The following is a 26,078-nucleotide window of genomic DNA, read 5'->3' as shown; positions in this document are numbered from 1 at the left end:
GTTTTCCTGTCTCAGGATGTGAACTAACTACTGCTCTAGCACCATGCACATTACCATATTTCCTGCAGTAATAACCATGGGTTCTAATGCTTGGAAACCACAAGCCCCCAATTAAACACTTCCTTTTTATAAGTTAGCTTGGTCATAGTAAAGTAACTAAGAAATAGGCTGTTGAACAAAAGCACTCAATAGAAAATTTAAAGTTGTAAAGTGGATAGCAATCCTCAACTAAGCAGTTTGTTATTCTCCTAGACAGCAATGGCACAGTCTGACTTCTATAAGGAAGAAGTTAAGAAGTTACATTATCTCACAATGCAGTGTATGTGCACTGCAGAATGAGTAAGACACCTGATGTTGACTGTCACCACCTCCCTTCTTCCCTGGGGCCAATATTACATCCCTGAGACATGTAAGCCTCTTCTCCATAGTCTTTCCCCCACTTTCTTCCACATCTGCACTGGTGAACCAGGGTGTTTTTTGAAAGCCCCACACATTGATTATTCTCACCTTTCCCTGATGGTCAGTTTTGATCTCCCAACCACGCGGAAGTTCTAGTCTTGTATCTGCAAACATGTTGATGAAATTCACCAGGTCCCGGTTATGCTGGTAGCGTTCAAAATTGCGAGCATCTCGTCGGACTTTCAGAATCATATGCTTCAAGCAAGTGCTACTAGTAAAGACCCGGTAGGCACTCTGAGACAGTTTGGGGGAAACAAAGGAAGAAGATGTGAAATTAGGAAACACTGTGCTCAAACATGATATATTGAGTCCAACTTGGAGGTGATTTGTGTGAGCTAACAATGGAGATTTTAGAAGCAGATATAGTGCTCCACATGGAAATGTGCATTCAGCATCCATGGGCCTATTTGGTAGGCCAAGTCTACCTAACTGTTAGAGAGCTTCCTTCTCCTGTCAGCCACACTTGGCGCTGTCAGGCCTCACTGTACATCTCTGAGCATCACTATTCTCCCCATTTTCTTCTCTGACTATAGAGCTGTGCTTTTGATCCTTTTATATATTTAACACACGACAATTTATCATAATTGAAGTTGGACTTCAGAAGCCTATCATTCTAGCAAATCTTATGTAACATCTTCAGGTGAGGGAATGAGAAGAAAAGACCATCTTAAGTCAGTCAAATTATAATTTTATGCTACATACATACCTGTGTACTCACAGCAGGAGTCTCATTCCCTTCAGTATCTCTCTGAGACTGCCAAAAATTCATCAAGCTATCTAGATAGTATTGGGAGGGGCACATGAGTACTCACATGTGCCCATGTATTGTGATGAAAGAACACTGTAGGAGGTTAGAGAAAGTTGGTGCAGTGCTTCCCACAGCCCCAAGACCCACAAGAAGCCCAATATATAGTTCAGAGGCTTCAGTGTCTGGCATACTTGTTACCCTTTATGATTCCCCACTACATCACTGAGGATTTGCTCTAACTAAACATATTTATTTCCTCTTTTCCAGCCACAGCCTTTATCATTGCATCAAAATACTGAACCTGCCTCAAAGAATCCCTACTAACTCCAGTGCCTGAAATAGAAACCCCACAGTATCCCTTGAGTCTTCATCTGTTACTCACTTTGTGTTATTAAATGACTACATATCATATCCAAACACCATTGACTGGCTTCTCACACAATCCCTCTGAGCTAAGCTATTTCTCCCCAGTCTCCCAGCACCTTATTGAGTTTGGGATTTGATCAACTTTTACTTGATTGGTTGAATCAGGTTTTAGTCTTGGACTTCTCAGCACTTCTCTGAGATTCTGCTAGAGAAACACTTCATCCAACTACCTAGTCTTCAGAGCTAGGGTCTGAGAGCAACATGGGCTCCTATGGCCAGTTGAGTAGGCTGGGGACCTTTTCGGTTTGCTGTGCTGCTGAGTCTTCAGTATTTCTTCCATGTCTGCCACCCACAGTGTAGCCACCTTGTAATCCTGGCCACTGCACCCTTCCTAACACACATGAAAGACTCAATTCAGCCTCTGCCTCCTGCCTCATGTCTCCCCAGCACTCTGCTTGCTCTCAGTTTGGGCTTGACCTATCTCATAAGACTGATTGTCTAACACATTTGTCTTCACAAAATAGACATCTACTGATGTTTAGGTGTCTCTCTATCCTGTTTCTGTGATTCCAGTCTATAGGTCTGTGCCCACATTACAAAGAAGTTTGTGAACTAGAAGAATTAATGAATACTATTAAATTATGCAATTGCTTTATGGAAAATGCTTCAAAAATTCAATAACAAAAACATACATGTAAAACCAAATCACAGTTAATATCAATATATCTTAAAAATATACCAAAAACTAATGTAGGTATTATCTTTAAATATTTTTAATGAAGATGATTTTCTAAAATGGTTAAGGATGGAGAATATTTGGCTTCTTTATATTCCTGGTTTTTTTTTTGTTTGTTTGTTTAGATTTAAGATCAGTAAAAACAACATGTATTTGTTTCCAAGGAATTTTCGCTGATATGATCCTGATGTTTATGAATCTTCCCTTCTTTACTGGGAGACTCAGATGGAAAAGAAAGATTTAAGTTCTACACACACACACACACACACACACACACACACAAAACACACACAGAGGCACAGACATATGGACACACACACACAGACACAGAGACATACACACGCACACACACACACACACAGACACAGAGACATACACACGCATGCACACACACACACACACACACACACACACACACACACACACACACATGGCCATGTATTTGAAAAAGAGAAAAAGGGCTATGAGAAGGTTTGAAGGAAAGAAAGGGAAAGGGGTAATGATGTAATGATATAGTAATAATAATAATAATGAAATAATTAAAGATTCCTTCTTTCCTAAGCTCACAGAGTAAAATTCTAGCTCCTTTGTCTTATTAAATGACTGCATAAAGCTCGTTTTGGGTTTTCAGGAAGCAGGTCTACCTTGTCTGTTTTTGGAGTACTCACATAGTTGGCATGCAGCACAGTGAAGAACTCAGGATTAGTGATGAATTTGACTGCTGGGGACTGTAGCAGCAAGGTGATTTTTTGTGAGTTGACTGGAGAAAGTGACCCTTCTCGTCTCAGATCTGGAAAAAAAATAAGCAAATCAATGGAATATGTTGGGTGGAAAATCCTCCCACATTGAGTATGTCTCTTTCCATAGCAGAACATAGATCCCCACAATAGACTCTTGATTTCTCATAGTGACATGACCATGCCAATAATGTCAAGTGTTCCTTGTCCAAAATGCTTGACTATAGTTGTGTTTATCTGCACAAGATTTGCTCAAGATTGGGCCCATCCACAATTCGTCATGGATGGGGGAGCATCCCAAGTCTAAGACCATCCATGAGGGTAGTTAACAGTTACTGGGGAAAGGGATGTCCTGTCATTTCCTTTACTTGTGTAGCCACTGATAACTTGTCTTGTTCTAGTAAATAACCTCTTACCAACGGTCAGGTAAGAAACTTTAACTATGGAACTCAGTGGGCCACACACATAATGATAACATGGAAGCAGAGTGGGGGCCTATTATAAAGAAAGGTTCTGGCAAGACAGAATGAGGGGGCGATGGGAGCAGGCAATTTAGGCTAAAATGATTGATTAAAGTTCATTATATCAATGTATGAAACTATCAAACATTTAAAACATTTTAAGAAAGAAATCAAATATCTGTGTTGCCACAAATTGCTATGACCTTTCAGAATGAGAATTAAAATACCTACTTGTCTAGATTGTCTCTGGGTCTTTTTTGGAAAATATGTCACCATTTAACCCAATTCAAAGAGAAAGTGGCTTACTGGGATTTCATTGTGGTAATCATATTTGTTGTTTTTGGTACAAAGAGTAGAAGCCAGTTTCATTCTTTTTAAATAACATTATTGGCTACATTTAGAGAAATTAAAAAAAAAAACAGGAAAATAAGGCTTGATAGATGGTAAAAACAACATGCTCTTGGATTTTGTGAACAAGAAGACCACCAGAAAACCTTTGTGCACAGGTTTTTCCTTGGTTGAATTGAATTTTATCCTCATTGCACAAGACTCATTAGAAATGGGTTGTGAACATCTATCACGTTTTATTTATAAGTGGAAATCCTCAGGACCAATAAACACATCACCTAACAACACAGGAGTCTATACCTTTTAAGATTCCTAGAGGGAAGGTTTGCTGTCTCCCTTTACTTATGCCTCTAATTCCTCCATCTTGTTTGCCCATATTTGTTGCTTTCCTATCTGTGGATCACATGCCTATCCCATGAAGCACACTTAAGTCCCAGTCATCACACACCACCTCCACTGTTGAGTCCCCTCCTCCAATACCTAAGCTTGATTGGGAGGACTCTGCTTCAGAGTCGCTTCCTCCACCTCCTCCTCCATCTGGTATTTGTTCACAGCTTTGGTTGCCAGAATCTTCGTCAGGTCTCTCTGTTGCAATGGTTCTCTGAATGTTTTGATACCTGTACATTAGAAAATGGAAAGGCAAGAATCAACTTGTGCTTTGCTAATGCTCTGAATAATGCAATTGAAAACACCTGTAAACTATATATTGAAGTCAGAAAAGAAATGTCTACTCCAATAAGATAGCCATAACAAGCAATAAGACAACTATCACCATATTGTTTGACTAGGTAGCTGGACAAATCTATTACATAGGACTTAGAGATAGTACACAAGAGGGTGGTGGATAGGGGAGAGGAGTTCTGGAAATGTAGTTTTGATTACATCTGGAAGTGTAGTTTTGAAACCCCACAGCTCCTCCCAGTTATGATAGAAATCTAGGTTATATGAGTCATGCGTTCAGGAAGGAGATAGGGAGGGGTATTGCAGAAGAGGGGGAGGAAGGAGAGCAAATAACCAAGTCTGCAAGTATAATTTAAGATGAAGTGAGGAGTGCATCCAGTCTTGTACAGGTTCATTCTTCTGCAGTAGTCTTCTGGAGGAGACAGTACTCCATTCCTTTCCTGATCTTAAGGAGCAAAGTTTCCCCACCATGGTCTCCAAACTGTTTGCAAGAGAATCAGTTCGCTTACATTAACCAAAGAAAACTAAGAGCCTGTTGAGATACTGTCCTGTACATCTAGGTTTGAGATTCACAGGTTTGTAGGATTGTTACCTTTTATTTTATCATCCACTTCTGATAATCTGTGAGAAGACACTCTTGCCCAGAGCAGTGACTATGAGACTTCCTTGAGAGGGCTTTTTAGAACAAAGCGTGGAATTCGTGCAGTGATCAGAGCATTGTGTGATTGTGTCTCACTGCTCTGTGGCAGGGAGGTTATGGGAAGGTAAAAGACAGCCCACTGTGATCTTGCTGGAATGCAAGGAATGCAGTCAGGGCTGGAGACAAGAGGCTATCCAAATCTCTGACTTTAACCAGGAGCATCGCCAAAGACTGCAGAAGCCGCTATTGGACAATTACCAAATGGATTTGACAGGTCATATTTCCCCAAATGGCTAAACACTCTCCCTTTAAGATGTAGAATTAAAGTCTTCTCCCCTGAGGGAACTGAGTATTACATAGGCGACAGTTTTGTGATGGAGCCCAGAAAGCCTGAGGAAGTACAGATCCCAGAAGCCACAGATTCAGTGAACCTTCCATTTTCTACTTCATCAGGAATTACCTGTGAATGTCCTTCTGTACTTGTTTTATTTAGAACTACAGATATATAAAAGATTCGAGGAAATCTGTAATACAGTCATTTGAACTATACAATTCTTAATTGCCCATGCATGCAAATATAATTAAATAAAATAGGAAAAAAAACCTTCCCAAACCAACCAACCCAAATCAAACCATGCCAATCCAAACAAACAAACAAGCAAACAAACCAAAAGCTGTAGAACAGAAAATTCATGTGGGGATTAATTATAATTCTTAAAGAAATGATTACAGCAAAAATTGATCCTCTAAGAAGTAAAATATACGCCATACCAAAATGCCAGAAATATAAATTATCTCCTAAGTCAGCAAAACAGACCAGAAGATGAGATGGAAGTAAAACTAATTTTGGCACAGTGAAATCTATAAAGTTACATTTTTAAAAAAATAATTAGATTTCAATAACAAATACCCAAGCTCTATTTATTTCCTGCTGCTGTTTTGGGAATCAAGTCACAAAGGAATACTCCAATATAAGATAATCTCAATATTTAAAATGACCTTGCTCTTCAAATAAAAAATCATGATAAGCAAATATTCAATAACATAAAGAGTTGAGTGTACTAAATGTTTATCTGAAAACATGGCAGTGATATAAAACACTTATCATACATATAATAAGAGAAAATGAATATAAAATTATATTGTTACCATGTCATAACTATATAAGAACCATGGCATATATATTGGAATAAAACTTGGATAAATTTCTTTAAAAGTTTAAGCTTTGGGGTTATATGAATATAGTTTTTTTCTATTTAAATTTAAATCTTGCTTAATATAAATTAATAAAGTTAACTAAAATAAGTTTTAGTTTATTGAAAATGAAAAAGCATGATTTTTTCTTCATATATATTTATGTGAAAGCTAATTAATGCTAGATAGTCTTCAACTTTAGGAAGTAATTCAAATATAATCTTGCATTGAGTTCTAGGCAATTTTTGGTACTGCAACTTTTGACTGCATTTCTCAGGGTGTATCTTTTGAACATCACACTCATGTAGTGGGAAGTCAAGGAAGACTCCTCCTTGCTAACACAAATTTCCACTTTTCAGTGAGAATGTGATCTTTGTAGATTTCTCTAAGTAACAGGAAGTTATTAAAAAAATTAGCAAGGCATGATCACAGGTGAGTGTACTTCTAGTATACTTTTTGTGGCTGCCTGTTTCCAGATCACAGAAGCCTTTAAATACTTGAAAATAACAGGAAAGACAAGAATGCTTCTAAATAGAATTTTTACAAGAAACCAGCACTTTCTCTAATTGCAAAATTACTTTTTCTTTATCTGTTCAACTTCAAATGAAGCTCTCCATTCAGCATGGTCCCTGGCTGCTTCCCCTAGTGTGTGCAGCTCCATGGAAGGGCTTCTGTCTGCTGCAAATGGATTTGGACTGAATTTTGTCTTATGTAGTCTGAACACCATGAATTTATATTGATTTTTATGTTACTGGTCTAGGTATTTTGTTTTTCCCAGTGTATTGCTTTGTTGGCTTGATCCCTTGTGCTTTGCTTACTATTTGGTGTTCAAACCACACTTCTTACATATATAGCATGATACTTTCAGTTAGCTAAACAATTCAGCACATTGCTTCAGATGGAACTTGTTGTCTATAGATTTACAACAGAAAAAGGCTGTTCTATGGACATTTGGTGCATTTATGTCTAATAAAACCAGGTCATAGTAATTCCTTGCAACATGCTTCGTTCCTGTGGAAATAATTGTAGAGAAATATGTTGTAATCTTTATGATATTTTTTTTTGAGACAGGGTTTCTCTGTGTAGTTTTGGAGTCTATCCTGGCACTCATTCTGTAGCCCAGGCTGGCCTCAAACTTACAAAGATCCTCCTGCTTTTGCCTCCCACTTTATGATTCTTATTAATGACTTAGACATTCAACTACTGATGGAAAAATGGAAGGCAAACGTCTTCTAAATACTCAAGCAATAAAAGAATGCTCTGGTGACTTTCATTTAAGAATACTTGTCTATAAACAGAATTAATTTTAATTAATTAATTAATTAAGTTGAGAGAGAGAGAGAGTGTGTGTATGTGAATGCATGTGCGCGTGTCTGTGTTTAGTAGTCAAAGATTGATACCAGGTAGTGTTCCTTGATGGATCTCTGTTTAAAGACAGGATTTCTCACTAAAGCTGGAACCCACCAATTCATATAGACTAGATCTTCAACAAAACTGACGATTTACTGATTTGGGATCCCCCTATCTGGGATTATATGAGAATGCTGCCACCTCTGGGTTTTATATGTGTTCTGGAGATCTCATATGGTCATCTGGACTCAGGTCCCGGTGATTACACAGTAAGAATGATTGAGCCATCTCCCCAGTTACTTATTTTTATTTGCTTATTCAGTTGGAAGATTTATTTTCTTGTTTTCATTGTGTATATGTGTTTACCTGTGTGTATATCTGTGTGGGTGTACGTAATATGTGTATAGGTGCTCACCAAAGCCTGATGCATACACTTCTAGGAACAAAAAGTATCCTGAGGCCATTGCTCACTCTGTCTTCATAGAACAAGAAAATAGAGTTGTTGCCTGAAACACAAGGGACACAGTACCCACAGTTGCAATCCAAACCCAAATAGTATCTATTTGAGTTCAAGAGTGAAGGTATAGTTTTTGATCAAAATCAATCTGGAAGAATCTCTTGAACTTGAGATTCTCCCACCTCAGCATCCCAACTATCTGGAATTACACAAGTGAGCCACTATAGGCCATTTCAAAAACTGTTTTTAGGCATTTAATATTTTAGGATAAAGAGTTTTGAACTTTTGAAGAACTACTATTTATGGGTACATAATGAGTATGACAAGAGGAAAAACTCTATAGTGATGGTGTGCAGTGACTATGAGATGAAGGGAACTCTATAGTTATGGGTGTTCAGTGATGAGATGAAGGCAATATCTATGATGGATGCACACTGATGATGAGATGAGGACAAACTATACAGTGATGGGTGCACAGTGATGATAGACAAGGGCAAAGTCTGCAAGTGATTTATGAGGCATTTTTCTGTAGGGATGATTTTTATTTTTGTGGAAGCTATGCTTGTAATGTTAACTATTTTGAGTTTTGTATCTTTGGGGAAATCTTATGATGGACATAAACTAATCTTCCAAAAATGTGTTCACAGATATAATTATATATTTATTTTTTTCTTATTTTACATATCGATCCCAGTTCTTTCTCCCTCTCATCCTCCCATGTTTCTCCCTCCTGTTCCATTCCCCACCCACTCCCCAGTGAGGGTGAGGCCTTCCAGGAGGGATCATCAAAATCTGTCAAGTAATTTGGGGTAAGGTCTAGGCCCTTCCTCATGTCTCTAGCCTAACGGAGTATCCATCCATGGGAAATGTGTTCTCAAAGTCCTTTTGTGCACCAGGGATACATCCTGGTCCCACTGTCAGAGGTCCCTTAGACTGCCCAGGCCTTCTAACTGAGACCATGTTCTGGGGTCTGGGTAGATCTTATGCTGGTTTCCCAGCTATTAGTCAGGGGTCCATGAGCTCCCCTTCATAGATATAATTTTACATGTAACTTTTGGAGTGTTTGTGAGGATCCTCACATTTTTGGGGGAAGTACATAGTTAAAGAATTTCTGATTTTGTGCTTGTACCAGTAAGACATTCAGAGAAACCCTGAGTTTAAATGTCACGCAAGTTTAACATGCTTTCCCTCATTAACTTCCAAACATGGCCTACCAAATACTTACCGGGAACAGATTTCTTACATAATTAATTTTGTTCAGCTTCTTTACAGTGAGCAGGAAAGCAGAAGAGGGGGTGTCTTGCCATTCTTATCTAACCAAGGCTTATAGGGTCTTGTTCCACACTGATCACCAACCTTCTGTTAAGCTGTTCCATCTGGTGGATAGACCCGGACCTGATCATTCCATCTGGGGTAGGTGCCACTGTTGGTCGCTGCCAGGTGGTTGTGCGGTTTACATGGTCCACATAAAAGACCCGTCCATGGCTGTCAATTCGAGCTTCCCAGTCTAATATTTAATAAAAGGACAAGAAAAGTCAAGTACAGACTACTCGTCGACCCATGTGGACACGATCCATTTCCAGATCTTCTGAAGACAGAACTCACCAGTGGCTCATTATGAAGACCACACCCCACCTCTCTTGTCTTCTAGCATTTTCCATGACTGTTAGACTCCCAAAAAGGAGCTAATATACTCAGACACTACTTTGCCATGATAATTATGGTTCCTTGGTTATGACATTTGCTTAAATTTGATAGTGTCTAAGGAAAATTTGCTTACTGCTTTAAAAATCTTGCTGGTTGTTTAAGAAACAGTTACTGAAGATTGAATAAACCCTGAAGTAAGCATTGGTGTTCTGATGCTGGAGAATCTGTTCTTCACTCAGTCTAATAGAAGGTGACTAGGGGCAGCTGCAATGGACTCTGTATTTAAAGCCCCTTTTAACTTAGTTCTGAAACACTGTATGTGAAACTTCAGAAAACTTCTTTCTAAACTGAGCAGGCTCAAGCAATTGCAGTTCCTTTTAAGGGGGTGAATGGAAAAATTTGATAACTACAGTTTCAAAATGTCCATGTCATCAAATGTAAACTTGCAGTATATATTGAACCTACCTATGGTTGGCTAACAAAACTAGACCAAATGAATAGAACAATATAACAAACATCAAACTGGAGGGAGAAAAAGGAAGGAGGAAGTCATACAATTATTTTTTTAATACAAATGAAGTTAAAATAAGTAAAAGATAAAAAGATAAAAATCTTTTAAAAATTTTTTTGAAATTATAATTATATCATTTCCCTCATCCTTTTCTCTCCTTGAAACTTTCCCCATTTATCCCTCCTTGCTCCTTTTTAAGTATATGAGCTCTTTTATCATTAATTGTTGTTAATACATATAGATGTATATATATGCTCATATATATCTATATGTAAATATGTCTATAAATACTTTGTTGCTAAGTAACCATCACAAACAGTAGAGGGAGTCAAGGAAGAAGCACAGATGATCAGGTGATGTACATGTAAGCAGAAGTGGGTTGAAATCCATGAATAAATCCCTTGAATCTGTGTACTAAATGTGTTTCATGTGTTCGAACTAGGCATATAAAAGCAATAATGTACAGTAATGGGCAAGACTTGTGTAGTCCACATAGAAAAATGTGGTGGAAACAACTCCAATATGGTGTCATGCTGAAAATGCTAAAGAAATAGTAAGCATGTTAAGACAAATAGGAAATGTAATTGCAAAAGGAGGAAAACCATTTGGTCTTTTAAGTGAGAAATGATAGTTTTGGAAGTGGGTTAGATATTAACGGTTATCTTGAAAACTCATGACTCAGACAATGATACAATGACTCTCAATCTTTAATTGGAAGATAAATTTGTGATCCTTATGGTTTTATATGTATATGACATATCTGTTTGGAAACATAATTTCGTATGTCTAACCTAGAGGATTGTCAATGCCCAATGAAAATTCAAATACCAGAAAATTGAAAATTTAATGTATATGGCAAATGAAAGGAATAATGTAGTTGAATTACAAAAATATATTCTAGGAAGATTTCCCTAAAGCAGGCTATTAGATAATTCAAATGTCAACTATTAGAAAAATAGTTTATTGATGATAAAATGGTATATATTTGTAATTTTATAACTTTATAACCTTGTTCCAAAAGTTTGAAGTTTCTGTTGTTTTTAATCTTATAAAAACTACTGAACAATTGTTTTTCTTGAACTATCATCCAATAAAGCATAAAAATTAACTTTCAAATAACACTGTGCTAATTCAAGTGAGACAAGTCCACTTACACTTGCTATAAACTAGGAGCTATGTCAAGTCCTAAGGACACAGACAAATGACACAGATCCCTATTCCAAGGTAAAGCAAAGACTTTTCCATTAGCCTTGCAAATTCTCCAAGGGGCTGGAGAATGGAACATTGATGACACATTCTTAGCAAGTTTCAAATCTCCAGATCACTCCTAGAAAGGATGGTCATCAAGACCCTAAGCTCTTTTATTAATACATTATGTATTTGAACACATAGTGTTAACTTTATAATCTTATATACATTAAATAATTAATTCAAATATGTTTTCTGAGTTGCTTTTAAGAATTTATTTTCACACATCTTATAAACAAAGAAATACTTCTGAATGGATCTTCAGTCCTCAGCATTATTTGAAGGATTAAACAGTGTGATGCCATGAATTTACATAGATCCCTGAAAACAATATCTATCCTACACTGGGCAAGTTGCAGAGGTGTCAGTCATGTGGAGTCTCAGGATAGAATGAATTATTTATACCTAAATATACCTTAAATATACATTGTCTTTATTTTTGGACTGTGTATTTAAGTATTTTAATAAGCAAATATCCTGCATATGTATTGTTTCTTGAACTTTATAGACATATATCTAATTGTCTTCTTGATATCACTACTTGTTACCTCAACCATAATATAATCAAGGCAAGCTTCAGATCATTCCCATTCAACCTCCTTGACAAAAAGTTTTTCCATCAGTCAAGGTTAAAAATGAGTCATTCTTAATTCTTATTTCCTCTCAATTCCGTACTCAATATGTCATCAAAGTTGTCTTCAAAATATATGTTCAGCTATATCAACAACTCTGCTTGCTGCTGCTGCCCTCATCCAAATCACCAGTGTTTTTGTCTTGGCCAGACTTCTATCCCTCCACCTCATTTCCCTTCCTGCACTACACCCAGTGAAAACCTTTCAAAAGACAGGTCAGAGATGCCACTTCCCTACTCAAAATGCTGTGGTGTGTTCCATTCATTCAGGATAAAAGCCTAACCTCTCCAGTGGTTCTCAGCCTGTGGGTTGTGACTCCCTTGCCAAACCCCTATCTCCAAAAATATTTATGATATTTATGTTACAATTCACCAAAGCAGAAAAATTACAATTATGAAGCAGCAATGAAAATCATGTCTTGGTTGGGGGCCACCATGGCATGTACTAAAGGCTTGCAGCATTAGGAAGGCTGAGAACCACTACAGAAGTCTAGAAAGCTTCAGGTGATTACTTTGTGCTGTTTTCCTTGACCTTATTTGCTGCTCTCTCTCTTCTTTGTGGCTTCAGACACATTAACTTTATTCTTCAAGCTCATTATCAGGCCTCCATGTAGAGCTTGGCAGCTGCTATGGTTGCTTCCTTTGTCTGGAAAGCTTTTCCTCAGCATTTTTTTTTTTTTTGAGTAGTTGTAGTATCTCATCCATTATTGCCCTTTTAGGGATACTTGCTTAGATTTCTGGATCTAAATTTGTAAACCAGTTGTCTGCTATACAAGAAAAGACTCCTTAATTTCATCTATTTAAAATTCTTTTCATTGCATTTATCACCAGTTAACACCATTCTCCTATGTGTTATCTTATTATTTATCATCTACTTCCCAGATTAGCATAGAGATGCTCCATGAAGGCTGGAATAATTGTCCATTTTGCTTACCTAAAACAGCACCACAGCATTCACACAGTATTCAGCAAATGCTTGATAAAAAAATGGCTATCAGTAATGAAGTCATTTGTGTACTATTTGAGATTGCCTAACAAAATCCTATTGTCAGATTCATTAGCAAATTTTCTAATTTTTCATTGCTATATGGATAAAAATTAAAACCTATTTAGAGTCTATTTTAATTGTTGAGAGTGGTTTATAATAAGCAATTATTTTGAGGTGACCTCTGTTAAATTATTTATAATACTTCTACTTATAACTAGTTATGCTACTGCATGGATTGGAGATCAGGCTAGTACATGTGTAGACAGGACGTTTTTGATTTATGAGAAGAAGGTTGTTTCTTGTAAATAATATGTTATATATATATATATTTTCAAATAATCATATATGAAATATGATGTTATTTTTATTGTTTTTTTAAGTCATATCATAAATCAGTATATAAATGAAGAAAGAAATCAACCACCAAAAGTTAAAGAAGAAAATGTTTGTCTTGGCCTCTGAGAAATGAATGTGGTGAGGTTAAATATTAAAGACATTTATAATTTCCTCACTGTTAACATATGACTGAATAAGGAGAAAAACAGTATTCATGTAAAATACAACATGTCACCAAGAACAGATGAATTTCTAAATAAGGGTTTCACCTTTTTAAAACTATTAACTGTCTAATGCAAGCTCATACAAAAATATGAATTTTAGAAATAATTTTTCATTTTAATAATCTATCCAATATTAAAAGTTATCTTTGTGTGGAAAAAAATCTTGAACCCAAACAGGGAAGTTCTAGAATTCACCAACATATGTTTTATTAAATGAGCTTCATTTCCTTCTAAACATTTTAAATACAGGCTAAGCCTGAATGGCATGTACAGACTACCTAGTCCAAACTCAGAATTTAGCAGATGAGGACATTCAAGCTTTTATTCTCACAAATAATAAAGCATAATGTTTTAGAGATTAAATGACTTTCCTAAGCTCAAATGTCTAGCTAAAGGATTATTAATATAGGACAGCTACTAGGTAAAATGATATTGAATTCTACCCATAAAACAATAGTTTTCCTGGAAATGCCCAAGAACTACAGTAGACATTTGGGTTTTTTAATTCTTTGATGCAAATGTTAATCTGGAAAGTTTCCTAAAACACTATGGGTTGAAGTTGCTCTATTCTATGGAGACACTTGTGGATAATTGACTCACCGGAGAGAAATAGACTTCTATTTTCAAATGAAAATTTTAAATGGTAAATTTAGGACTGAAAGGTCACAAACTAAGACTAGATAGGTCTTGTAAAGAAATGTTACCTATGTTTCTCTTCTCCCTCAGAAACTTAGGGACATTAAAAACATTTGGTTGTCACTTTAATATCACTTTAATATTGAAACAGCTTGTTAAAAAGCATGTTTATAGTACATATATATTGGTGTTTAGTAACAGTGCTAAGTATGGAACTTGGAAAGAGTTTTGGATGCTTGCATGTGAGTTCACACTGACCTGTTAAGACTCGATGGACGAGTTAAGTCATATATTTGAAAACTAAAGCTTACTTGGTGGAAGAGGCTCATCGATTGTTGGGTAGTGATGATGTTCAGGCCTCAAGGAAGGAAGCTGGCTTATTGGCTGTGAATTATGGAGTATAGGACATTCACCTATGAACAAGATAGTCAAGACATTCATATTCATTGCTATGGCAATGTTATAAAAAACATGACTGTAAAACAGAGATCATCATAAGAAACAACAAATAAAATGGGTAATCTATTTTTTGGGTCAGTTTACTATAACCATGTCAATCATGACACACATTGTTAAGGAAAAGTAAGAGAAGGAAGAAGAGTAGGAGGAAAGAAGAAGAGGAGGAAGAGAAAGATGGAAAGGAAAAGAAAAATCCAAATATGTTTTGACCTTTGATCTATGCTACATAGACCAATATATGGTATCAGATTCTGATTCTGTAATCACTTCAGTTGTCCTGATTAGAAGGTGACATCAGAAGGAACCCAAGGGAAAACTTAAAGAGCCTTATTTTAGTCTAGTAAAGGAGATAGGCTTATTTGAAGGGAGTGAAGTATTTATAAGGTCTCCCAAAAGCTTTTTTGGATTATAAGAAACTCATATGGATATGAGGGCTGCATAATTAAAACAACAGAAGACTACTACAAGACTGTTTTTCAGACTTATGGGGAGACTGAAACTCTCAGATAGTGCTTTTCCAAGATTTATCAAAGAAGTGGTAGTTCAAGAATGTAAATTCCTATAAAAGGATATTAGAAGATGAGATGGGTAGCTAAACATGTCATGGGAAGTCATGGTTATTCCAGATTATATGGAAAAGGAGTTAGAAAAGCCAGCATGCTTTTGAAAGAGGACAATAGACAAGGTAGCAGATAAAAGTCAAGAAGACAGATTCAATAAAATCTGAAACAGAGAGTAGAATACACAGAAGAAAAAGAAACATACAGAGAAATTATAGAAATAAATATATCTACAGATTTAATGACTCATGTTAGTATATATATTACTTGTATGCTATTAGCACAGACTTATTTATGATTAACCAAACAAAATTCCAGAACAGTGTTTCTGTTTCAAAATCTACTGAGGTGTGCAGATTGACCATGTAAACAGTATGAAATGGTTATATTAATTTCTGGAGACCCTTAAGGGCCCAAAACACAGACAGCCCCCAACCAGAAGACAAAAAGACATCTTTCTTTTTTCTTCCAGAACCATTGTAGATATTATGTATTTTATTAACCATTGGGTCAAAATGGTGGGAAAGTAAAAAGTAATGGTCAAGATCTTTGAGGAACCTCAAATAGAGAACATTTCCCAGGATATCCATGCATGGAAACATGATTTGCTCCCACTATAGTTCTATAGGCACAACGGAAAATAAATTAGTAGGAGGACATTAGATGGGCTTAGTTTAGTAGTTTAGTTCTAAGAAACAACTGACAACTAAAAATAAAGATGTCCTCAGAACAAAAGGCCATTCTTAATATTCAAAATACATTTTCCCAAGCATTCCAGCCATTACTAAAATCCTTTGGTTCTTTGAAGGTACCAGTAGGAATCAAGGAAAATACTTCTCATATCAGGATACCACTCATTGTGGACAAAACACAGGTTCTGTGTTCAAGTGGATATGACACTCACATTTATTTTCCTAAGTGTCTAAGGTTAGAAATTTGAAAATGAAAATGATGGTACATCATCATCAGTTGCTGCACTTTAAATTTTGTTTCTTAAAAAACCGTACCTCATTGTAATGAATTCGACCAAATATGTTAATCACTCCTCCAAGTTTGTGGAAATATAATACTGTTGGTGCAAGCACACCCCCACATTCTTGAGAGCACCAAGAGACTGCAATGATGTGATTGACTCATGGTGGCTGACTAAATGAAACAAGCAACTCTCTTCTGTGCTAGAGTCCAATTTCACATAATCACCTTTACTTCGAATAAAGTATTCAAGAAGGGATCGTATGTCTCAACTAAGAATAAGAGGAGGTCTTTAAATTTATTCTGACTATAACCAACATGGCCAAAGTGTAGAGAAGACATGTATTAAAGAGACTTCCTATAAAGAATCTGTGTCTGCAAAGACTACTAACTATTTAGAATTTCGGTGATGTGGAAATGGTGGAATGTTACAGGCCCAAAGCATCTTGGGCTATTGTCCACCTACTAAATAGCCATTCTTTGCTTTCATTCTGTGTTAGATCTAGCATCCAGTCACTAATATATGAAGCCTAACATCCAGACAGATGGAAAAAATGTCAAGACAATTTTAGAGTGAATAAACTTGACAAAACCCGAGTTTCCCACCAATCAAAGGGCTGTGTCATAACACAGCATCTAAGGCTTATAAGTAAGGCCTTAGATTCTACCAATACATTTTTGGAGTGTCATTATTTATGTATATCTTTCTACAGAAACTTCATTCAACTGCTTTGGAATCTGGAACTTAGGTAACCTACAGCTTGTGTTCTTAGGTCATGGTCACCTATATTTGGATCCAGAGTAAACTAAATTTTATTCTCTTTGAATTGAAATCTACATATTTGCGTCAACATAAGCTACCAGAAAACTATTTGAAGCAAGTGATTAGCATTTAATTGTATGGACGTTTCCTTGGCTAACATGGTAAGGATAGATTCAAAGGGTGTTTTCTCTTGTGTAATTTAGACAATTAGCCTTCTTGCTTGTCTGCCCGAGAGAACTCTCATTAGGAGAGAAACAGAGTGCATCACTATTTCATCTTATTTAACTCTTTTATTTAACTCCTGAGGTCAATGCTACAGTTATACCCATTTGGCACACTAGGAAGCAATTAGGTGTATGTGAGGGATGGACTTGCCTGCAGGGCCTGAACTCATGATGGCATAATTCTGCGTCTTTTAGTTATCTACAGGTTTTCTGATAACCACTGTAAATTGAGTTTTAAGTAAAAGTTTTACAGAAGGAAAGGAAACAAGACTTAGGTAAGGAATGCTAGTTTAATAGGTGCCGGTTTGGATTTATGTGGAATGAGCACTTCATTTTAGAACCAAAGGTGGCAGCCTTTGGAGTAGAATCCTATTTGAAACATGAGAATTTATGCATTTGCATTGGGACTGGGAGAAATGAAGATTTCCAGAAAGATAATCATACCTCCCAGTCTAACAGACTATTGAAACAATGGACCCAAGAAATTAGAATTTCTCTAGGGATTCCATGTTAGAAGAAAAAGGCTGAGATCTGTTGCTAGCCAGAGAGAGAGAGAGAGAGAGAGAGAGAGAGAGAGAGAGAGAGAGAGAGAGAGAGAGAGAGAGAGATTGTGTCTGGGAGTTTTCAGACAGTTCTCACAACTAGTCAGACCTTCCTTTAGGGAGAACCAAGAGGCAGTGATGATGAGGGGGAAACTTGGACAATGATGATGGGTGGGACTAACAGTGTAAACTACTTAGTTATGCATAACTAAAACCCAAACCTTGTGTCAAGACCCCAAACATGGGCCTGATGTGTACCACTGGACCTTTTAGTTCTTTCCAATGTGGCAACCTCCCTTTTCTGCTTTTCACTATTCATGGAGTCTTTAGTTAGTAGAGTCTAGCCTGTTAGAGATGTCAGGGCCCGGGCTCAGACCCATGTGACTCTGGTTCATAATGATGTTCTTCCTTTCTAGTACCTAAAATAGCCCAACAAAACAAACATTATAACAGGAATTGGGCTAATAGAAAGATGAACGTATAGAGCACATTGCCATGCTGGCAATGCCAGTGCTCTTGGACGAACTGGAGGTGAGACCCCCCCAGAGCTCTCAGAGTGTGCCAAGGGAAAAAAACTATGTCCTTCAACGACTACTCATATCTATCATCACTGATCTTAATGTGTTTTAGGAAGCCAATATATTTGCTATCTAGTGCTGATGATAAAGCATATCTGCTATTATTTGCTGTTTATATCACTTGATACTGGTTTTGTGCCAGGAAGCTAACTTACACCAACCAGTTCTGGTCATTAGTCAAAGCAAAAACAGCACACACACAGGCAGGTAGCCACTCACATCCTACCAGCTGTGTTTCTTGGTGTGATTTTGAGACATGTTGTGTCAGAAATTCACACACTTAGACAACTGCATGAATATGTGCATACATTGTCCAGACTAGCCCTTTGACACTGGTCCCTCCACCTCCATATGTGGTAACTTGTGTTTTATTGTCGTGGTGGTCCTATTCTCACTGATCTGGTTTGCAGTCTAACCTTCTCTCCTATTGCTGGGACCTGCCATGGGGGACTCCAGACCTTCAGTAGTTCTTGCTGCATTCTCAGCAGGGGCAGCCAGTTCATCCTGCCAAGACCCAGCCCCATTTGTAGATTCGGGATCTAGCTCTGGGCTTTGCACCGAGTCGGGCACTGACTCGAATGCGCTGTTTTCCTCCTCCTCATCCTCTTGTGAAGAGAAGACTGTGCTCTCAGAGATCTTGGCGCTGTCCACAGAGGAGAAGCGCGTATGGCTGGCAAACCTGTTGTTGCCATTGTAGCAGGAGCTGCTGTAGCAGGAGCTGCTGTAGCAGGAGCTGCTGTAGCAGGATGTGCTATAGCACGAGGGGCTGCAGCATGAGGCATCACAGCCCTCGCAACTGTGGTCCGCTCCTTGTTGGGGGCTGGAGTCACTCTCGCTCCCAGTGCTGGGGTGTGCATCCCCATCCTGGCCAGCACCAGTGCTTTTGGATAAACCAGAGAAGTGGCCCCCAGAGCCATTAGAGGGCGCCATGCATAGAGTAGCCCCCTCACTCTCTCCATCTTCCATGGACTGCGGGTCAGCAGCTATTGTGTCCACCTCGCTGAGCACATCTTTTTCAGAGGACTCCTTAAGGGTTGTTTCCTCCTCCAAGGCATCCTCCTCCTCTGTGGTGCTTCCTCTCTGAGCCGAGGGCATGCTATGCAGAAGGGTGTGGATGCGGATGTAGTGTGTCCTTGGGGTCTCAGGGTCTCCGCAGGCAGATGCAATCACTGTCTCAAGCTCCGATACAGGTAGGGAACATGGTCTGCTTTTCTTTTTCACCGAGGCTCTCAGCTGCAGTGCAGACTCTGCTTGTTCCAGGGCAGGAACATTCTCTTCTTCCTCCCCCCTCCTCATCCTGACCCTTCTCTTGCATCTCCTCTCTGGCTCCATTTTCTGGCACTATTTCCTCTTCTACCTTGCTACCTAGAGCTGCACTCTCTTCTGGCAACAGCAATGGTGGCAAATCCTCATCCAGGTGAATTCCCTCTGCTACTTCTTCGGCACTCATTGTGGGCTCAGTTTCATGTTGCTCTGGGTCTTGAATCTCTCCAGCCTCTTCAGGTCCTTCAGATAAATTGCCACCATCTCCAGTCTCCAAAGTACTCGCGGCTTCCTCAACTGGTCCGGCATATTCCTGGTTTTGGTTTCCTGTGTTGTTCACTCCATCCCCTTCACTTGGTGACTCTGGCTTCAAGTTCTTGCAATATTCTGGAACATCTCCAGGAGGTTCCCCATTGCTGCTTTCCACCGCACTGTTCATGACACTGTCCTGTATTTCTGCTGACTCAGGCTCAGTGCTCACAGAGATCTCCTCATCATCTGTGGGCAAGAAGAAAACTATGTCATTCTTTCCAGAAGGGCAATGAAAGCTAGTGTTCTGTGTAGGCACATGTAAAATGCGGCAAAGGTTCTCTAATACATACTGTAGATGAGTGGATGAGGGCTTCTCACTCTCTAGATTGCTACTGGAAAATTCTGCAGAGTCCTCTTTATGTTAATGATACTTTCAGCAAGGCTATTAGTTTACAATTCCCTTTCAAGGGATTACCAAGAGTTTTGTTTGTTTGTTGTTGTTTTATGTCCCAAATCTAGTTTTTATTCCACCTTGAGATCAACTGTATTTGTCACATACAGTGGCTTTCAGAGATGAGGACAGCAGTATTGTTTATAATTCCTTCACAACCCTAGGCAAGTTAATTACATTTGCTTAAAACATTTCCTGTGGATCATCTTGCAAGATGATAGAATAGCTAAGCCGGGCTCTTAAGCTGCAACAAAGATGGAAGTCATCTGCAGTATTTAACAATAAGAAACAAAGTTCTCCAACCATACCACCGTTCAAGGAGAAGCAAACACTGTTTAACTTTGCCTTACTTGGCTGGGAATGTATCAGATTGGTATTCCCCTTCAAATGCATGAGCACACTTCCCCATTTGAAGAAAACATAAAGGTGTCTTTCTGTACACACTGAAGGGCCAGTCTTAGAACAGCAAAAGGCTGAATCTGACAGGATAAAACAAGTGTCTTCTTACAACCTAGTTAGTAATTGGGTGCTGTAAACTTCATTAGCTTTAGTAGTAACTCATATATTTGGTTCAAGATGACTTAACATTTCTCAGCATGGCTTACATTTAGTATGGGTGTGTGGGAGAAGAAAAAAGAGGATTATGAGGCGTCTTCTCATAATAACTGTTTGGAAATATGGTTTGGTATGGAAAACTGAATACAAGATGGTTCTGAAAATGTGGTTATAATCTTCATTTTCCCTGTAATACTATAAGAAAGTCACTGTATAATTGTAGTTCTTCAGAAATGTGCCATTCTTTAGCTCATAACTAATCTGTAACTAGTTACTAGGTGAAGGGATGCTTCATATTCATCCACTCTTTCATTAATGAATTTGTTCATGTATAGGGTGACTAAACAGCTTTTGAGCATCTATAATGAGAGGTTCTGGCAGTAAAATAATAAGACACAGTTTTGTATCATATTGTTGATCTTTATCCTACTGTGTAACCCTCTATCTTTGGGTGATATGGGTTAAGAGGGACATTTTCACCAAGGAATTAGCAAACCTGGCTTCTAAAATAGGCCACTGGCTTCTGGGACTCAGATAGAGACGAGAGAACTACAAAGCCTATGATGCACTTGGAGAGTACTATGGTTGTTTGTGTTGTAGTGAAAAGAACCACACTAGAACACTAGCCTGGAACACGACATGAAGATCATGCTGAAAGTACCTGCATGGATGGAGGATGTGATCTCAAATCGGAATTGCAGCTGTCCACTCACATGATCAGTTGGAAGCCTGCGGCCAAGTGTGTAGCTGACCACCCTATCCCTAGAAGGAAATAAGCACCATCACAGATTTTGTAATACACTATCCTGCTAAAGACCCCACAGTGTGCTTTCTATACCAGCTGGTGGGATAGGCAAGCTTAGAGAAACCACTATAACAGAAAGTAAGGGTATCTCTGGTGACATATGTTACTACCTTAAGATACCTGTGTTGGCATAGAAGGGTACTCTCTCAGCCTAGACACTTGGGGGAGGGCCTAGGCCCTGCTCCAAATGATATGACAGACTGTGAAGACTCCCCATGGAAGGCCTCACCCTCCCTGGGGAGCAGAAAGGGGATGGGATGGTGATTGTTGAGGGGGGATAGGGGAGGATGGGAAGGTGCGGGAACAGAGATTGACATGTAAAACAATCTTGTTTCAAATTTAAATAAAAAATTATCAAAAAATAATAAAATAAAATAAAATAAAATAAAAAGATACCTGTGTTGGGTCAAGGACAAGGAAATTCTTATCAAATATTCTAACTCAAGGGTCAGAAATCTGCAGCTCATATTTAGCCATCACATTTTGTTTTAGTATGGCCATGAGCTTTATTTTTAAAGATTTGGTGGAAAACACTTAAATGAGAGTAAATTGTATAAAATTCAAATTTAAATGTCCATCAACTCTGTTTTATTGGAGCTCAGCGATACTTATGATTGTAGACACTGACAAGGCAGAAGACTTAAACAATTTAGACAGAGACTGTGACTTGTAAATCCTACAGTATCACTCCCTTTGCAGACTGTTTGATAATCTGTGTTGTACAAAATTAAAGGGACAAAAACTGTAAATGTTTTTACTTGATTTCCCTGTGGACATTGCCATTTCTAAATATGCCCTTGGCAATGGATGTGCCAAAATATGTAGGAGGGAATATATGTAATGTATAAGAATAGATGCCATGATAGTTATTGGAAAGCCTGTGCTGAGCTATGGAAAGCCACCTGCTACAGGATGGAGCAAGACACGTTTGTGTCACTTCTATATGCACCAAGTATGGAGACACTTATTGACTATTTTGGATTCTGGTGCCATACCCTTTAAAGTAATTTTTAAGTACTGAAAACAATCTAGCCATGGAGATATAAATCTAAAGTTGTAATGACATATTTTCATAGCAATACAGTTTTTACAAAGCAATTTCCTGCTACCTTAGCTAAGTTAGGGAAAGTAGTTCTTTGGGAGATCCAAGGATAAACAAAGGTATACTCCATAACCAATTGTTAACTCTATATGAATTACACTAACTTGTTTATGTGATATTCAAATAAAATATGTCATAGGATGTCAGTATTAAAAGATTTCCTAGAAAAATTGACATTATAAAACAAACAAAATAGTCCAATGACCCATTAATTTAATATTTTCTTCAATAAAGTATGGCATAGTGTTTATTGTCAGAATTCATTGTATGTCAGAATTAAAATATTATATGGAGATATAATAGGATGGACCACAAAGTTCTGTCAATTTAGAAAGGGTATTGGTTAATATTTTGAGGTATGTCCACTATGATCATAAGAAATACTTTTTGAATCTAAAACTGAATTGACATGGGAACTAAAGATGATCATATGGTGACATGGTAATTAAGTTCACTATATTTTGTACTCACTTTCTAAGATTTCCTTTCTTTGCTTTTAACCACTCAGAAACCCAATAGTTTCTGAGCCCCTGCCATGTAAAAAGTATTGAAGTTTATCTTTGTGTCCTGAGGCTGAAGCCTATATTACCCCCACAGAACCTGCCTTTAATAGCTTACAACTAGTTGGAGAATAAAGGAAGACCAGTAAATAATGACCTATGTAGTCAGAGACACTCCCAAAGGGAAGATTAGAGTTGAGTTTAGAGGCCAAAAGACAATTGAAATATAGTGCTTCAGTTTAAGGAATGAAGAGAGGATTGGAAATAGTGTGTGTGTGTGTGTGTGTGTGTGTGTGTGTGTGTGTGTGTGTGTGTGTGTGTGCGTGCATTCTGAGGATGTATCATGGCTCAAACCAAATGACTGCTGCTCTGCTGCTTCATGTCCATTGCCCAGTAATTTGTTGCTACTTACACTGGAAATATCTATAATGAACAGGATTGTAGAAGTGGTCTCTACAGGTATGGATGCTTCAGGCTTTGGAAGAGGAGGTGGAGTGTCAGGAGGAAGTGGAAGAGTAGGAGATGGAGAGCTTTAAAACCCAATAGGATAAGTGTGTCATCCATCAGAGGGTGGTAGGGAATAATCTCACCAAGGCTAATTGTTGCCTGTACTTTATGCTGCCCCTTCCTCCAAGTTGAAAGAATACTAGGAAAATCAAACTAACCTTGCTGTCAGGTTAGGGGGAGAACCTCTTCTACCTCAATTACTTTTTTTTTCCCTACCAGTGAAAGGCTGGCATTGCAAGTCAATACTAAAAATGTACTCAGTATAGGAAAGTGGATGAGCCCTCTGTGTTGCTGAAATGAGCTGGAGAGTTCAGCCAGCAGGAAGCAACTGAGTATCTGGTAGGCAGGGGTGTGTTCACTGCTGGAGTATCAGAAATCTTACCAAACCCCTCTCTTTGTCCTCTTATCCCCCACACCTGGCAGAGCATTAGCAGTGTGAGGGTAGGAGAGGAATGAAAAGTATGGCAATAACAGACTAGACAATCAGTTGCAGGAAGTTTGGGAGAGGTTGTACTTGGTCTTTGGAGGGGGGTAAGTGTGTGTTTAACCTTGACTTATCCCTCATAGGTCTCACTTTCTTATGTGAAGAAGTGATAATACTTAAGTTATACAAGTGTTATGAGAACCAAATGAAAAAAAAAAAGTAATAAGGAACACCAATCCCTTTTAAGTTCCTACTATGTGCCAGTGATAATGTTAGGCAATTAATACCAGGGGGTTGTTCAGTTTTCACAAACATATATGGGTAGTGGGAACATAGTCTGACATGTGGCAATACCTCATATGTGTCAACTTCCTTTTGTTTGAGGAATTAAGGCATCTTCATGAGCATACAGCTACACACATGTTATCAAGTACTAAACAAATCCCAAGAGAACTTCAAATTAAAATACCCAAAAAGTCTGCATAATATTTTTCATTCCTTTGGTATTACTCTGTGACTCATAGCATATTGATGATATACTGATAACCAAAGACCTATGCTAATATTTTCATATGTAGCACTGTTAGCTAAGGAAATACACATTCTATAAAGAGATGATATAATCATAGTTCATTTAATAAAAACTATGAATGAATATGAATGCAAAATATTTAAAACACAAAGCATATTCTCATATACAATTGACTTTTGGAACCAACATTAATTGCTGTCATTCCTTGAAAGTGCACGCTTTCAATATTTCATCTGGAATTTTCTGCAAGTAGCATATTTTGAGAAATTCTACCCAAGAAATATAACACTTCATCTGGGAATGGAATGCAGTATGTGGTTAAATCCTACATACAAGACAGGTAAAGGAATGAAATACTTTCCACAGGAAAGGCCAACTTTAAATTTCTATTTATACAGAAAGATGTGTATTGCTTTTTCAATATTGTCTTATGATTTTCAATACACTTTAATATGTATTATACAAACTGCACATGACTAAGAAGAAGGGGAAGTATTTAATTGATTATCATGGCTCAGGAAATGATATTGATGGGAGAGGCCCAGCAACCAGGGCCTCTGTTTTTGGTTTGTCTTTCCCTAAGACTTTATAACAGCAGCTGACAAGCCTTCCTGAGCAAAGCTTATAAGTAGAAACATGGCCACCTCAGGCACAGTTTACCCTATGGCGTGTCTCTCCAGCAGTCTCTGAACAGGCATTGACAGCTTTCCCAAGAAACGCTTGATGATGGGACGGCTCTTGGCAAACTTGTCCTTCACTTCAATTTCTAGCACATCAGTTGGCAAAGAAACAAAACTGAAATGCTGCAATGAGAAACCACATCATATTAATTAACTGGGAGGTTCTAGGGGTGGCCAATTCCCAGTACCTGTGCCTTGGCATTAGTAATGTGGTGAGACCTGTTTATTAATAAATGAGAAATGACAATTATAGTCTCCTTTGGATATCAAGGTAGGAGAAAAGGCTGTGAAACACTATCCTCTAGACTAAATATAACCATGAAAATCATTACCTCATACCAACAGTGGTTACCTTCACTAGGCCAATGTATCGACAATCAGTCATGGAAGTGGGAGGGACTTGTGAGACTATACCATTCACTGCTGAACTTTGGCTATTGGTGGATTCTGAGAGAGGGAGGGTCATTGTTTTCTGTTGTACATCCTCTGCTGACCACACCAGGTTCCAATG

The 26,078-nt window shown here is 38.0% G+C and overlaps 1 protein-coding gene across 1 annotated transcript in view; it reads right to left on the bottom strand.

Annotated features, from left to right (window-relative positions):
• Positions 1-26,078, bottom strand: part of LOC127227038 (E3 ubiquitin-protein ligase HECW1-like) — a 90,981-nt gene that overhangs the window by 51,083 nt on the left and 13,820 nt on the right. Inside the window, 9 exon segments of the mRNA XM_051191274.1 lie at positions 508-693; positions 2,978-3,099; positions 4,336-4,472; positions 9,534-9,684; positions 14,710-14,811; positions 18,913-19,783; positions 19,785-20,257; positions 21,679-21,779; positions 25,548-25,690. Of these exon segments, the coding sequence (XP_051047231.1) occupies positions 508-693; positions 2,978-3,099; positions 4,336-4,472; positions 9,534-9,684; positions 14,710-14,811; positions 18,913-19,783; positions 19,785-20,257; positions 21,679-21,779; positions 25,548-25,690 (2,286 nt within the window).

This window comes from Phodopus roborovskii, unplaced genomic scaffold (assembly GCF_943737965.1).
Source record: "Phodopus roborovskii unplaced genomic scaffold, PHOROB, whole genome shotgun sequence".
Lineage (NCBI taxonomy): Eukaryota > Metazoa > Chordata > Mammalia > Rodentia > Cricetidae > Phodopus > Phodopus roborovskii.
This window is presented reverse-complemented; position numbering and strand designations above follow the sequence as displayed.